General features: G+C 42.8%; 1 protein-coding gene across 2 annotated transcripts in view; it reads left to right on the forward strand.

Annotated features, from left to right (window-relative positions):
• The first annotated feature begins 758 nt into the window (after positions 1-758).
• The window catches only part of MED13 (mediator complex subunit 13), a 171,985-nt gene continuing 155,584 nt past the window's right edge, over positions 759-17,159 (forward strand). For both annotated transcript variants that reach the window (XM_081346667.1, XM_081346668.1), the window contains exons 1-2: positions 759-3,638; positions 5,523-5,757. In XM_081346667.1, the coding sequence (XP_081202793.1) occupies positions 3,573-3,638; positions 5,523-5,757 (301 nt within the window). In that variant the 5' untranslated portion in view covers positions 759-3,572. The remainder of the gene's footprint in view (positions 3,639-5,522; positions 5,758-17,159) is intronic.

Here is a 17,159-nt window from a genome sequence, read left to right on the forward strand (position 1 = left end):
CAACTATAATTGGGACCAGTAACTTGTTTAAGCAACATGGTCGTTCAATAAAACTACAACTGTGCTTGCAATCCAACTTCAGCTTTCTTTTGCTTTTCAGATCTGCCAAAGATGAGCTGCAAAGTTATTTTTTCATCACGATCCCTTGAACTGTCACAGTACAGTATGAGGCAGTCCCTAAATGAGGATTACCTGTAATGAAAAGTGGGGGGGGAAAAACCCCTCACCTCAACTTCAGTGAAAAATTACATAAATAAACCCTAACTTCCAAGCTAACCACTTCAAAGGACTTCAATGTAAATGCAAATTAACATGAGCCAGACTCTTGTAAACAACAACAAAAAAAATAGCATCCACAATCCTTCTCGGATTTTCCCTTGCGATCCCTCCACCGGCCCTCTAGATGGCGCTCGCTCCTTAGGCGCCTTTCACGCCAGCTGACCCGCCGGGCTCCCCTCTTCCCGGCCTCAGCACCTCGGCCACCTCCATCGAGCGTCAAACACCGACGGCCCTGCCTCTCGCCTTTTTATATCGCCGTCCTCGGCTCCGCCCCTTTCGTCTTCCTCGATCAGCCAATGGCGGGCGGCTTTTCCACGTGACGGCCGCGCGTCCAATCCGCGGAGGCGAATTCGGGGTTGAGGGGGAAGGCCTCTAAAAGAAGGCGGCCAATGGCGCGCAGGGGCGGAGTCGCTCCCTTCCGACGCTCGCCTGGTCGCGGCCGCCATTAGAGAAGCGAGGCGAGACTGAGGGGGCAAAATTGGCCGAAATAAGGCTCTGAGGGGAGGGAGTCGTCCGAGACAGGCTGAAATATTGAGGGAGGAAAGCGAGGAAGCGTCGTCGTCGTCGGCATGGGGGAGACCCGCTGAAGGAGACGGCCGAGTCGGCGAAGGCGGCGGCGACTGCGCAGGAGGAGGCGGAGAAGGGCATCCGGCGCTCAGGATGCCTCGGCTGGGAAGCCGCCGACAGAGGCACCGCTGAGGGAAAGAGACGGCGAGGAACCGAAGAGGAAACGCTTGCGCCGGGGTGGTGGTGGATTTCTTTCCCTCTCTCTCCCCCCCCGCCTCCCGAAGTCGTCTCCTCGGTCCTCACCTGTCAAAAAAAAAGCCTTCGGGAAGGACGCCGGAGCCCCAAAATCGCCTCAGGAATTTTAGGAAATTTTTTTTAAAGGAAAAAAAAGGACCCGGTTTCCTATTCCGGGGAGGCCCGAGACGTTATTTATATCGAAAAGTAACCTTTTTTGTTTTTTTAAAAAAAACTATAACCCTCCCCTCTTTTTATTTTGAGGTGGGGGCGACCCTCCCCCAGAGCCCTTCCCCTCCCCTCGGCGAGGTCTCTTCTTCGCAAAGTCTCTGGAGGAGGATCACACACACACAAAAAATAATCCGGAAAAGAAGAGATTTCCTCACGTTTCTCAAGGGGGTGGGGAGAGCAAGAGAGCCTTTCCAAGTGGCTGATCGTTATTCCAGATTTTTGGGTGGTTTTTTTTTTTAAAAAAATACGTAGTTATCTCGGAAGATTTCCCTCTTTCGGCTTTTCTTCCCGGGTGCGAAGAAGAAGAAAGTTTTATAGGGTTTTTTTTGGGGGGGGTGTCTTGAGGAAAAAGAAAAGGCTTGAAGAAAAACTTCCATTTCTTCCAGTGCCTGGGGGGGAAAAAAGGAGCGAAGTTAAAAGGAATTAACCAAAAAAGAAAAAAAATCCTGTTTCCAGTACAAATTTCTTGGGGGGAGGAAAGCTTTCCCCCACCCACCACCCGCAAAACCCCATCGCGGGGCAGCGACTCCTCCAAGAATTCATTGCACGGAAAACAGCCTAAATTGAGGACCCTTCGTGATTTTATTTTTTTATCATTTTTTGGGGGGGGAAAAGATCCACACTTTATTTTTTTCAGCGTTTGAAAAAAGGAAGTTTCTGGCCGCTGTTTGCAGAAGGGGAAAAAAATCAAGGGGAGCTGAATTAGTAGCTTCCTATTCTGGGAAAAATTCTTCACTTTCCCAAAAGTTATCTTTGGGGAAGAGGGCATTTGTTGGCCTCTTGGAGGCCAAAACGAAACGAAATTTGGTTGGGTTTTCTCCTCTTTTGGAAGATTTTTTTTTGGGGGGGGGCGAGGGGGAAAGTAAGGAATCCACCCCCGATTTTATCATCTTTTTCACCCACTGAATCGAGAGGACAAGGAGGGCTTTTTTTTTTGTGGTGGTGGTTTTGGATAAAAGATTTGCAAGAGAACCGGAGAAATTGCGACTCCCCCATTTTTTTTTCTTCTTCCTTTTTTCTGGAAAATCGTCTTGGGCCTCTTTTTAATTATTTCGAGGAGAGGAAAAAATCACCTTACTGGAAATTGACTTTTTTTTTTTTTGCTCTTCCCGACTTCTTTTTGTTTGCTTCTTGCGAAAAAGAAAGGAAGGAAGGAAAAGAAAAAAGGCAAAGGCAAAGATTCCTTCACCCGGACTAGAAAACCAAACACCCAGCCGTGGATTTCGCTTCCATGGGAAGTCGGAAGATTTTCAAGGCGGCTCCTTAAAAAAAAAAAAAAGAAAAAGCGGCGGAGAATACGCTTGTGTCGAGCGTCGTAAAACAAAATACACAAAAAGGCGAACTCTTTCCCTTTTTGCCTTCGGGGGGAGGAAAAAAAAACAGCCGAAGGAGGAGGAGAGAAGAGCCCGGGGGGGGGGGGGCTCGCGAAGAAGTCGCGGCGGGCCGACTCCAAAGTGGAAGTTCCCTCCTCTTTCCCCCTCCGCGCCGCCTCCTGCGGGGCTGCCCGATCGTCCAGTTCTTCTTTCGGGCCAGCGGCCGGGAGGCCCGAGGCAGCAGGGAGAAGGACGGCGGGGAGGCTCGGCCCTGCCTCGGCTCGCCTGCTTTCAACTCCGCCGCCGCCGCCGCTCTCTCTTCTCTCTCCTTTTCGCGTGTGGCCGCGTCTTTTCTTGCCAATCCAGGGTGACGGGAGAAAAACGAGGCGCTAAAGGGAGCAGCGGGCTCGATTCCTGGATTACTTCACACCCGCCCTCCTCCTCCTCCCCCCTTCTCTTTTCGCTGGCTGGCTGGGCTGGCTAAAAAAGCTCGTAAATCTCTCGCCTTTTGCCAGCCCTTTTGGATTCGCTCTCCCCCCCCCCCTCCAAACCTTCGCCGGCCCCCTCCTTGCCTCCCTCCTTCCTTCCGCGGATTTCTCTTTGCACCTTTTAACTGCCCGGGAGGCGTTGAAATTGCTTTTTCTTTCGTTTGGAAAAAGAAGAGAGGAAAAAAAAGCCCTTCCTTCCCTCCCTAGGCTTAGCTTATTTCTTCCTGCTCCGGGCAACCTCGTCACCCCTTCTTTCTCTCCCTGCAGTGCGTGTGTGTGTGTGTGTGTGTGTGTGTTTTAGAAAAGGAACAGGCCCGTGTTCTCTCTCTCTCTCCCCCCTCTCCCCAATCACACCGCTCCATCCCTCCCTCCCTCCCTCCCTTTGATTGTGTCTCCCTCCTTCTCGGTCTGGTGTGTGGTGTGTGTGTGTGTGTGTGTGTCGCTCTCTCGCTCTGTCTCTTGTCTTTTCTTTCTTGTCGGAGGCTTGTGGGATAATGGCGTGCGGGTTGTGGCTGTGAGGATGAGTTCCTGCTTCGTGCCGAACGGGGCCAGCCTGGAAGATTGCCATTCCAACCTTTTCTGTCTGGTGAGTGGCTACTTTTTTTATGTGTGCGTTTCTTTTTTTTTCCCTTTTGGTAAGGCTGGGGGGGGGAAAGAGGCGTTGAAGGGCAGATCGCAAGAGATAAATCGTGCAAGGGAAAGGAGGGGGGCGGGCGAGAGAGAGAGAGAGAGAGAGAGAGATGAGATCGCCAGCAAAGAGGAGGAAAAGAAGGTGGGGGGAGAGAGAGGAATGGAAGCAAAGCAGCCATTTTTAGCATTCTGCTTGGAGGAGTCCTCTGGAGTAGGCCTTTGCCAGGAGTCGCCCAATTCTCCCTATGCCGCCCCCCCCACACTTCTCCTTCCTTCTCGCAAGGCGATTTGCTTACAAGTCTGTTTTGCACTCTTCTTTTCTCTCCCAGCACTTTCCTCTTCCAGTCCTTTGTTTATCACCTTGATTCCCCCCCCCCACTAAACTTTATTTTTCTCTCTCCGGCCTTTGTTTTTTTGTGTGTGATTGTTGTTGTAGGCGGTGGCACTAGCAACATGATTTCTTGTGTTTATTTTATCGGCTCATTTTCATTCTGTCTCTAGCCCAAAGCATGCCTTCCCCCCCTTTTTTTCTCACGCTAACTTTTCCGCCTTCACCCCACTCCCCTAATAGTAGAACCCTACTCAGATTGGAGATAAAGTGCCTCTGGGGGAGGGGGGGGCTTGTTATTTGTAGGTTCCAGTTTGGGTTGTTTTTATTTTTAAAGGATGGATGGAGGCAAACCAACAACCCAATGTTTTTTTTATAACATTGTTTTCCCTAGCCAGGGTTTTGACCTCTTTCTCAAGTTTTATTTAAATGCAGACTGGTAGCTACTTTTGTCTGGTTGCTAAAAGTAGGTGAATTGCTGTGGTTGGGGTGTAAGGAATTCAAGAAGCTGGAATACATCAGCAAGCTGTATGGGGGTTGGCTGGCCCATGCTTAGAATTATCACTGTCCTATTTACTTCTCCCCTCCCCATTTCAAATGCACCAACTGTTGCAAATTCTGTCATTTCATGGAGTGAGCAAGATTGCTAGCAGAAGCAGAAAAAAATTCTATATTTTCTGCTGAAAGGGGAGTAATGTACTGAATAGAGCATAAAATAATAGTTGAAATTGAGCCCGGGCAATTTCCGTGATAATTTGTAGACCCCATTTGTGAAGGAGCAGTGTGGTGGTATTGCATAGCTGGAAGGAAGAGATGCAAGATTCTCTTAAAAGTTCTTTTGAATTACGCTTCAAAAATGTCTTAGTTTATTTTGCTATCTTTTTCCTCTCCATTCCTCTCTGTTAGAAATAGTAGCAATTAATGCTTTTATTGGAATTCATCATGTATTTAAAGCCAGTTTGGATCTGTTTAATTATGTCTCAAGTACTAAATAACTTTGCTAATGAGGGGCTTATGGCTGAGGTGTGTTTGCATTTCTGACAAATGCAGACCCTCTCAGGGTGCAAGTTCTTTATATGGGGATAATCGGTAGATACAACCAAATGAGAGCCATTCAGAGTAACCTTTTAGATGTTTTGACTCAGCTCTCTCAATATTTTATCATTAGAATGAGTGAAATGAGAATTAAAATCCAAAATATCTGGAATGTGCCCTGGCATTATTGAAAACATTTTTTTTTACATCCTATAATAGAATTTTACAATGTTTGAGCAACAACACTGCCACTGATTTTATGGAGTACAGGTTGACTAAACATAGTGGCTATGGTTTCAAATGTTTATCACCCGCAAGACAATTATTTTGTAATTTCTAAAGTGTCACGTGTTTCTTCATTAGAATAAGAAAAGTTTGCTTGAAATCACTAGAACTATGCCTTTCATAAAGTTTGAAACTTTAAAAGAGAACATCCAATTCTTTCTGTTCTTAATATCTGTTCAATTTTTCTATCAGGCTGATTTAACTGGGATTAAATGGAAACGCTACGTATGGCAGGGCCCAACGTCTGCTCCGATTCTTTTCCCTGTAACGGAAGAAGATCCCATCCTAAGCAGTTACAGTCGTTGCCTAAAGGCTGACGTCTTGAGTGTGTGGCGACGAGACCAGAGGCCTGGGCGCAGAGAACTATGGATCTTTTGGTGGGGTGATGACCCCAGTTTTGCAGACCTAATTCATCATGACCTAACAGGTAAGGCATGGATAGATAAGCTTTTGTGATGGTACCGTTCTTCAAATTTAACATTTTGTCCCGTGACTTTGTTTTACTTGTTTCTTTAACATATCCCACTTAGAAATTTTTATTGCTAGCTTACTGGCTTTGACAGGCTTGTCTCTAAAGAGAGGATGAAATGTTTATTGTCGTGTTTGCTCATACCGTACTGTTTGTTTCTGCTCCAAATGATTATATTTTTATATTTTAAGCTCCATGTGGTGGATGCCGCTGTTTACTAATATTGGTCTACGAAGGGCTGCATTTCCTGCTTGTTCTGTGTGGAATTTTCACGTGGTTACAATGGCCACAGCTTTAGGTGCAGTATGAAAACAAGCAGGGTGGTAAAGGCCACGTATATGTGCTTGGAATGTTGTGGCTTCTCTGGGAAAAAATGTTGCGAGAGGATGTATGGATGGCTTTATTTCCATCTCTGAAATTTTATCTAGCGTTGTCTGCATCTGGAAAATGTGTTGAATTTACAGGCCTGGCAGTGAGGCAAGTGAAAGATTTGGGTAGTTTGGTCAGTTATGTCACATCTACAGGATAATTGTGTTCTTTCCTTCCCGTGCTTTTTCCCCATTTCAAAATGGAAGTTTTTGGGGTCAGGAGAAGTGCTGTATATAAAAAGAAAATGAATTAGAGGAATAGGTAGGATCTGTTTTGGCTGATCAAACTACCATCTTGAGTGAGTGGCTGGATATGTATGCCCTTGCCTGAACAGTTTACCTACTTAACATTAACAAGCTCTTAGACTGAGTTCTTGACATCTTCAGTTAAAAGGATTAAGTAGCAGGTGATGGCACCCTTCACTGTCTGATGGCATTGGCTACATGAACAAGTAGTCTGACTTGGTACTGTACACACCAATTTATGTTCTTAATATAATTATACTAGTAATTGGTAGGAGTGAATAACGCGCATCATTTCACAGTTGTTTATGCATTCGCACATACTGCTGATTAATCCCCTTTTTGCTGTCAACACTTTCCTCCCCAGGTCCCTGCAAGAATTAAGTATCTATTTAGGCTAAGAGGATTATATTTTTAACTAGTAATACAGGGTTACCTGTATGTAACTAAACCATAGGCAATTTTTCTTTTTCTTTTTTCTTTTTAAAAAATCCAAACAAAAATAGTTGGAGAAAAAAACTTGTAGAAGTTGGGTTTTGTGGAAACTTTCAAACTAGGCTTGGCAGATTTGAATTGCCTGAATTTGGCTGATGGAAAGTGTCCTGCGTCAGTAATTCGTAAGCGCAGTTCCTGAAAGTACTCTATATGGCAGGTACGGAAGAAATAAAACTATTAAATCTTTTTAGTTAAAGTTTTAAAACGAACTGTATCAACCATGTTCATTGTGTTTGTTCTATTGAGCCAAACATTGAAGTAGTAATTAAAGCAGTACAAACAAACAATAATAATAAAGTTGGAAGGGACCTTGGGGGGTCATCTAGTCCATCCCCCTGCTCAGCCAGGAAACCCCTGCCTGATTGAAAGGTTAAAACAAGGTTTGATAAAATAGTGGCAAAAATTTGAGGAAAGGGGAGGCTATAAATAGCCCAGATTCAGAACAACTTAATTTGTTGTGTTCTAAAAAAAGAGATTTACTTTACATAGAAAGTGACGTGTTAGTTTAGTCTGAAAATAAATTGGCATAGTTCAGCTGTAAAGCTGGGTATCAGTGGTCTTCGGAACATTTGGACAATCCCTCTAATTTTGGAAGCATCACCTTCCAAGCACTTATTTAAATATAGGCTATTTGAGCTATTTTTTTTTCCATCACCTAGCAAAGTAGTGTGTGAGCTTGCCTTTGGCAGCAGCATGCTTTTTATAAAGATGCTCATCAATGTTGAAATGTCATATTTAATCCTTGAAAAGTTAGCATCTTCTACGTGCGATATTATTGTAACTTAAACATTTACATATTCTAACTGCTGCATGTATGAAAAAGCTAAGAGTTATTTTCCTACAGATCCTCAGACTAATAGACATATTATGAGAAGGGAATAGGAATGAAAATGGGAAGCAGTCACAGTTCCCACTATCTTTAGACAATTGTCTAAAATGGGTATTCCCTTTCAATTTACATCCAGAATCAAAAGCTTATGGAATTTAAGAAAGATCAGTGCAAGTAATGTACATGAAAGATTTTAGCATTAGCATTAGATCCTCTCATGCTATGTAGCATTTTGGGCAGCAAGGGATCTCCAGTATTTTGGTTTGGGGTGAGTAGGTCAGGATCTTCTCACGTCATGTTTAAAGTCTTTTAAGTTCTTCACCATGTATAGATAGTCCTCGAGTTACGAACACAATTGGGCCCAATATTTCTGTTGCTAAGTGAGACATTTGTTAAAAGAATTTTGCCCCATTTTACGGCCCTTCTTGCCACAATTAAGTGAATCCCTGCAGTCAAGTGAGTAACACGGTTGTTAAGTGAATCTGGCTTCCCTATTGACTTTGCTTGTCAGAAGGTGGCAAAAGGGGGTCACCTGACCCCCCGGGGACACTGCAGGCATTATAAATAGGAGTCAGTTGTCAAGCGTCTGAAAGTTTGATCACATGACCATTGGAATGCTGCAATGGTCATAAGTGTGAAAACCGGTCAGTGCAGCTTTAACTTCGAACAGTCACTAAATGAACTGTTACAAGTTGAGGATTGCCTGTATTTTGAGGGTGTCCTCTTGGTTGTTTGGCATCCTGGGGGATCCATCTCATTGCCATCTTGGGAATTTAATTACTGTATATGGAAGATAAAATAATAAAATAGCCACTGTTGTTTTGAACTAATTCAGCACAAGAGTATTATGATTTGATGTTAAAACAAGCATCTCTCTCAACTTAGAGAATTCTGAAGATTATAGCATTAAAGAGGGATTATTTGTAGTTTAGGATTGAAATGAGGGGTCCTTGGTGCTCTCTGTCTAAGCACTGATGATGTTGCCTAGTCTGGGTAATGAAATGTCTGCAAGAAAACAGCCAAGCTCAGAGACCAGCAAGGACACCTTTGTGGTATAAAATATCATGAAACAAAATTAAAAATTCTTGATATGATAAGGCTGTTCTAATGAATGAAGAATGAAAGTACGCATGATCAGTTAAAGTGTTTGATTTTAATTATTGTTATAGATAAGATTCAATTAAGTATGTAAATCCTAGGCTCATTATTTGAGGCAAATGGATAGTTCTCTAGCAAGACTCGTCTGTATTGTGATGTATTGTGTGTTGTATTGTGGTGTTTTTGGTTACAGGTATTTTAGGAAGTAATAGGGATGCGGTGGCTCAGTGGGTTAGGACGCTGAGCTTGTCGATCAGGTCGGCAGTTTGGTGGTTCGAATCCTGAGTGCCGCGTAACAGAGTGAGCGCCTGTTACTCGTCCCAGCTTCTGCCAACCTAGCAGTTCGAAAGCACGTAAAAAAATGCAAATAGAAAAATAGGGACCGCTACGGTGGGAAGGTAACAGCATTCCGTGCGCCTTTGGCGTCTAGTCATGCCGGCCACATGACCACGGAGACGTCCTCGGACAAGCGCTGGCTCTTCGGCTTTGAAACGGAGGTGAGCACCGGCCCCTAGAGTCGGAAACGACTAGCATGCATGTGCGGGGGAACCTTTACCTTTACCTTTTATTTTAGGAAGTAGAATTGTTTGTGTGCTTTGCATAACCTTGCTGTGCTGCTATTTTTTTTTACTTCTGGCTTTGCTGTATCCTGCTAGCAACTTTTAATTTGACCTATTTGGTTTCAGTGATTTTTCTTCCCTTTAATGTATTTAATTATTGCTGAAAAACTTCAGCTATCAGGTTGTTTAATAACATAATACATAGTCAGTTAATGTAGAAGCCTTGTTGTAACATTAGCAGTAATTACAGTATCCACTATAATATAGGTCAGGAGCAAGCAATATGGTGCTTTCTAAGGTCTTTTTGGATGTAAGCTTCTACCCCTTTTATATTGTTTGATCAGTGGCAAAGTAGCAATGGTCCAAAACATCTGAAGGGCACCATTGTGTAATGAACAGCTACCCAAACCGTTCCCATTTTCATATCATGACAATTTTGCTGCGTCTTCTGTCTGGCTGAGGACTTTCTATGGCAATGAAACAGCACCGTCTCTGGACTCTTCTGAGATCTCTCTTTATTTGCTATAAGAGGAGAAAAGAAAAGTTTTATACATTCAACAGTTCAAAGCTAATCAGTATATTGTTAAGAGTATTAAATGCATGGTTGTGATTCTAGCAGCAATAACAGGGTTGCAAGACACCTAGAAGGTAACTAAGTCCTTTACCACAGGACTTAGCATTGTTATCTAAGGAATTTTCTTAAACCTGTCCAGACATTAAGAAGCCACTACTGTCAGAAGTTCATTTTTCTGGAGTACAGGACTTCTTCCCCTCCCAGGTTATAGAATTTAGACCATATAGGAGCCGTGACCAGGGGGGCCTTTGCTCAGGTTCGCCTGGTGCGCCAGTTGCGGCCCTACCTGGACCGAGATGCCCTGCGCACAGTCACTCGTGCTCGTGACCTCCCAATTGGACTACTGCAACGCTCTCTACATGGGGCTGCCCTTGAGGACCACTCGGAGGCTTCAGCTGGTGCAGAATGCAGTCGCATGGGTTGTGATGGTGGTTTCCCAATACTCCCACGTAACACCTCTGCTCCGCGAGCTGCATTGGCTTCCGGTTGCCCTCTGGGTGAGATTCAAGGTGCTGGTGATGACCTATAAAGCCCTAAATGGCTTGGGTCCGGGATATCTTAGGGAGCACCTGCTGCTGGTGCTGGCATCAAGCTCCCTTCGTCCTGTGCGCTCCCACAGGGAGGGTCTTCTCAGGGTACTGCCGGTAAAAGATTGCCGGCGGACAATACCCAGGGGGAGGGCCTTCTCTGTGGGTGCGCCTGCCCTCTGGAACCAGCTGCCTGTAGAGCTTAGGACTGCCCCTGACCTTCGCTTATTCCGCCGGGACCTGAAGACCTGGCTCTTTGAGCTTTCTGGCCTGGCCTGGAGTATTAATTGGGGTTTTAATTGGATTCTGATTGGGATTTTTATTTATTTATTTATTTATTTATTTATTTATTCAAGGTTAATGTAATCATTTTAATTGTTTTCAATTTTTGTAATTGTATTGTTTTTTAAAAAACCTTGTGAACCGCCCTGAGTCCTACGGGAGAAGGGTGGTATATAAGTTTAATAAATAATAATAATAATTTATTCCCCTTGCAATGAAGCTTAGCCTTCATTTCTTTTCTGGTTTTGGAAGAGCAGAAGATGTATATTTTACGGTTTTATTTTGTATTTCAATTTTTGTTAGCTGCCTTGAATAACTTGAGGAGCAAAGCATTTACACTGAACATGTATAAAATCTATAAAGGTACTAAAAGAAATACAAAATATTTAAAAATCAGTTCAGATGTACGTTTAGCAACATAGACGGGTAATTTAGTAGATAAAAATATATTCCTTTATATTGGAAACAATTTCTTTCCGATTCTAAGATGCTTCTTGTCTTAAATATATATTGCTGCTTCAGGGATTTACAGGGAACTAACGAATGTAACTGTAAAAAAAATATAACTCGCACTGATGACGTTACCTATTTGGATAATAAAACACTGGTGGGAAAATAATCAAGCGCAGAGAGCACCAAGGACCTCACAAACTGAACAACTGTAGATATCAGATGAGCGTTTAAGTATATGCTTTAAGTTTTGTTCACCAAGATCTGAAAGTAAAATATTTGAAATGATCAAGAGATCAAAATAAATTAATCCTGTGATGATACCTTTAACATCATCAAACAACGTCTCCTTATCCCAGGTCTTTGGGAAGGACTTCATAGGTGGCTAAAAATGCCAAATCCAGTCTAAATATCTGGCTGATTGTGTGATGGACCATAATAATACGATATAACAGTTATTGAAAAGAAGAAAGTCTGGTTCATTGATGCTGCTATTTCTGGTAATGCTAGAATTGAGGAAAAACATTTGGGGGGAAAAATACAAAATAGCAGGACTTGCAGACTCAGGTCTGAACGCTAATGGAAAAAAGAAATCCATTGTTATTCCCAATTGTGATTTGAGCTCTTGGAGTGATGCCTAAGAGACTTCCTTGCATCTGGAAACGCTGAATTTATTAGACCTAAGAACCCTACTTTTACAAAACAAACAGTAACCCTCACCTTGCTTGGAACTGTCTATATACTTAGATGCTACCTTAATAATTCTTAGATCCTTGGTTAGGATTTGAATTATTAAGTTTCCACCACTGTGAATCTAACTAAATTACCTAGTAATCTATGCGATTACCTAGTGATCTATACTTGAACAGTATCACAGACCTCTCCTCTTGATATAATATTTTGATTTATGTTTTAATGTAGATGTATTTTTATGACTGGAAGCCACCTGGAATAACCTTAGAAGGATGTAAGTTGGGCGGACAATAAATTTTATAAATAAATAAAATAAATATTCAAGCCTAGTGTCAGATAATTTATCCCTCTAACCCAACCTGAGGTCTGCTCTGTTGCTTCCTGTACAAATGTTTTAGCTGCTGTGCCAGGATCACATATATACTGTACATGGAACATGTACTTTATCACAGATGAACTATATCCTTTTAAATTGCATGTTAGTGGGTTCCTAATACGTTTGTGACTGAAGCAGGCTTGAAAAGGAACATTCAGTTTTATAGCTCAGTTTGCCCCTGTCTAAGAAATTCTATGGTAGTTTTGGTGTATAGTATAGGTAAAGGTAAAGGTTCCCCCGCACATGCGTGCTAGTTGTTTCCGACTCTAGGGGCCGGTGCTCATCTGTATTTCAAAGCCGAAGAGCCAGCGCTTGTCCGAGGACATCTCTGTGGTCATGTGGCCAGTATGACTAGACGCCAAAGGTGCACAGAACGCTGTTACCTTCCCACCGTAGTGGTCCCTATTTTTCTACTTGCATTTTTACGTGCTTTCGAACTGCTAGGTTGGCAGAAGCTGGGACGAGTAACAGGCTGCCGACCATCTGATCGACAAGCTCAGCGTCCTAACCCACTGAGCCACCGCGTCCCTTATATAGTATAGTATAGTATGTAATAAATTGAGAAATTATTATTGCTGTGGTGCCAGTTGAATCATAAGCATAAGCTAATTGGGATTAATTTTTTTTAAAAAAACCTTTGTAATGCTATAATTAAATAACATGTTAAATATTTTGATAAGAAAAAGAGATGGGTATATAGGCTGTAGTCCTAGAATTGAGTAGTGCATGCTAAAAAAAAGAGGCTCCTTAAAAGGAGAGATAGCTAAATATTGTAGTGGTAAATCTGTAGCTTCCTTATTTTGTCATCAAGAGATTGTTCAATCATAACTTGCATAGGCTCTCTGCTGTAATGCTGAGCTGTAACTTAGCACATAAAACCTATTTTTGTCCTTGACAGTTTCTGAGCAAAGGCCAACAGATGCGTAGGAGTATCTGTTTAAGCTTTGCTCACTGTTGTGTTATTTGCTAGAAATAAAACATCCAGAAAGAGAAAGGATGTATTACTGGACTATCTTTTGATCTGCAGAGATATGCAAGTGTTTATTTTACTAAAATGTCCTGGTTTAGCAGAATGTAAAGGAAGTTAGATTGTTACCGCAGATTTATGGACTCTCTGTAAGATTACATAGAAATCAAGTATAATTAATGGTTGATTGATGCAGACTTTCACTTTTCAGAAGGACCCATTTTATCTCTGAAATGAGAAGACAGAATTAGCCTCAATTCTCAGAAAACAAACCACATTCCCTAATTCAGACAAAACTGTAAACAAACTCGGACTGGAACCGCCTGTGTCATTTGTTAACTGCTAAGCCAGTATCTGGGCAAATATATCTCAATGTGTCATATGAATGCTCTGAATTTGTCTCTAATTTGCTACTGCCTGCCGAATTTTCAGGCATTTATTATCCTACCTATTATTTTTGGTCAGCTCCAGTCAGTAGGCATACCTAATGTTCCTGCCTCCCATTCTCCACCCCCCCCCCACACAACAATCCTGTGAGGTAGGATGTGACTGGCCTCAAATCATCCAGCTGGCTTTCATGCCTAAGGAAGGACTCACATACTCTGGTTTTTAACCCAAGTCACTATATCAGTGATGGCAAACATTTTGGGCGCAGCGTGTCAAAAATTCAGAAAGAGCTTACCTCTGCTGGTATACCACCCACCCCCCTCCCAAAAGAGGCTTCTCCAGACTCTCCTCTCTTCTGGACTGTCCTCTCCAGACCCTCTGAAATTTGTGCAGGAGGCCTGCCCTATGCTTTTGTGTGGAGACTGCGTGTGGAGCCTCAGAAAAGCATGTGCGAATGCTTGCATAATTTTCAGACACCTTAGAGGCTGCATGAGAGCAAGGCCTTCTGGTGCAACTTCCAGAGGATACAGAGGCCTGGCACGTCACCAGAAATGGCATAACGTGTCAGAGGTTCGCCATCGCTATGCCGTAGCAAGAGACCCTCTCATCCCACTAGTGGTTTAACCAATCATTCTTAGTGGAAAAGTCAAACTGAACTTGGAATTGTCTGCATGCAAAACAGTCAATTCTACCTGTTAGGCTGTGTCCCTCAGATTGATTTGCAAGGGTAACATTAAACCTGTGAACCTTAAGGGTTGCATTTTTCATTCCGACTCCCATCTTTCTGTTCCTTATCAATACTTTCCAGAGGGTCGTCAAAGAGTGAAGTGGATGCGGTTGAGAAACCGTAGACGTGCAGCGCATGCTAGGTAGATCATGAACAGCTCTTTGAATTCAAGTCATAACGTTCAGCAGCTGAGGAGCTCATGATTCTATTTTAACATTTTTTCAACAAAGATATCAGTTCTCCAGAAGATAGGGATGGTGCTGGATATTTTATGTATGTATTGTACGATCAACACTGCCTTGCCAATGTGACTTTGGATACAAGTATAATCTTATGTGTTCCATTCCAAAACAATAGCAATTCTCCGTTGTTGTTTTTTTAAAAAAAATTAATCTCCCAATATCATTATAAAATCTTTGGACCTGCTTGGTAGATAAGATCTAACCTTTAATCCATCATTTTGTTCCCTTAAAAACTGCTGCTGGCTGTCTGCAGTATTACTTTTATTAGGCTACTTCACAGTTGCCTTGGTTATTAACACATACAGAAGTGGTTATGCAACAGTGCTTTCCAGGAAGGCAGATAAAGTACTGTACCCTCTATGACAGGGGTGTCAAACTCAATTTCAGTGAGGGCCGCATCAGCTTTGCGGTTGCCCTCAAGGGGCCGGGTGGGTATGGCCAGGGTGGGCGTGGCCTACTGGGTGGGCGTGGCTAGAGTGCGTATGGCCTACTGGGTGGGCGTGGCCAGCTCTACATCGTTGGCATCAAGGGTGCCTATGGGGGGGCCTGGGCAGGAGTGGGACAGATCTGAGGGTCTCTGGCGGAAGGAGGGTCTCTGGGCCAGGGTCAAGGCAGTGGGGGCCGTTCCCTCACTGTTTCCAGGATGGCTTCGCGGGCCGCATGAAACCACTTCGCGGGCCGGATCTGGCCCCCGGGCCTTGTGTTTGACATGTCTGCTCTATGAGATAAGCTGGTTTCAAATTTTTTTTGGAGGAATCTTCTGAGAATGGGCTCAAGTTGAAGCTCTTGCTAATAACCCTTACAGCTTCCAGTTGCCAAGCTTCCGGGAAAACATAGACTGGAGTTACCTCTCATCTAGCTAAACTAATAATAGTAATTTGTTTTTCAGCAGTAGACTAATTTTGCACAGTACAGTTAGCCTACTTCCTCTGTTTCCCACATAAGGTAAACCAGAAGTTTATGTGTTTGTTAATATTTTTCTTTCTTCATCTCGGCGGTCTGAAAGCTTTTGCGTTAAAAAAAAACCATTTTAACAAGCAAAATGCTTTGATTTGTGTGATACACACCTACATTTGTGGAAAATTTTACTAGATTTTTCTTCACTTTTTTCTTCACTTCACATTTTTCTACACTTTCCTCTTCAATGTGCTTTGGGCTGAAGGTTTAGAAACTGACTAGCGTAGGGTTCAAAAGCTTTTAAGCATGATTTGTTTTGCTTTGCTATGGTTGCATTCATTTTCATTCTCTGTTTAAAGTATCAGTAGCTTCTAGAATTACTGAGCACCATGCTAAAAATAACTGGGGGCAGTATACTGTCATTCATTATAGGCCTCGCATAATGAATGACATAATCCATTTCAACTGAACCTTCTTAGAAGATTATAAAATAGCAGCGGTAAAGTTCTGAAAAGGTATAATTGCACCTATTTCAGACCTTGACATTTTCTTGCATGTTCCCGCTTTGCTTCGGAGCATGAAACACTATTGCTGCAGCGTCCAGCGGTGATTCCTTGTGCAAGTCTGTGTTGCTTGAATTATTTTGGAAATTGGTTCAGAGCAGTGATTTCAAAGCCTTCTGTGTTCTGAGAACTGTTTACATATTGGCTGCCTTTTTCACAGAATACTTTCTGTTGGTAAACAGTTACAGTTTTGCAGACCAAAGGAAACGCGGCGGATGTGTTTTAATGTACAGTACTTTGACCTCAGTAAAGCAATTGACAAAAATCTCATCGCATCCCTGTGGATAAGATCTGCACACGTGAGCAGGATGGTATTGTGGTTTGGTGGATGTGTAACTAGCTGAATAATGTGATACAGCAATTAAAAAGCCACTACATACTTTGGGCCGCATTAATAATAGAATTGTGTTCAGATCATGAGAGGTAATAGTTCCATTGTAGTCTGTACTGGTTAGACCTCATTTGAAGTACTAAGCATTGTATTTTAAAGGGGATATGGCAAAACTGGAAAGTATTCAGATGAGAGCTACCAGGGTTCAGGAAACTAAACTATATTTGGAATTATTAAAGGATCTGGGCAGATTACAGGGAAATATTGCAATGAACAAATAACTTAAAAGGCTGTTATGTTTCTTTAACTTGACAGCAGAAGAGCAGACAAATAGGTTGACGTGAAAGAGTTGTAGTCTGACTAATACAGGTCGTCCTCGACTTACAACAATGATCATTCAAATAGCACTGAAAAAAGTGACCTTTTTTCACATGACCATTGCAGCATCCCCATGGTCACGTGATCAGAATTCAAAGGCTTGGCAACTGACTCATATTTATAACGGCCGCAGTGACCTGAGGTCACGTGATCCCCTTTTGCGACCTTCTGACAAGCAAAGTCAATGGGGAAGCCAGATTCACTCAGTGACCGTGTTACTATCTTGAACAACTGCAGTGATTCACTTTAGAAAATGTGTCAAGCAAGATTGTAAAACGGGGCAAAACCTGCTTAACAAATGTTTCACTTAGCAACAGAAATTTTGGGCTGAATTGTGGTTGTAAACCGAGGACTACCTCTAGGGATTTCTTGA

The sequence above is a fragment of the Vipera berus genome (genome assembly GCF_964194415.1).
Source record: "Vipera berus genome assembly, chromosome: 1".
Lineage (NCBI taxonomy): Eukaryota > Metazoa > Chordata > Lepidosauria > Squamata > Viperidae > Vipera > Vipera berus.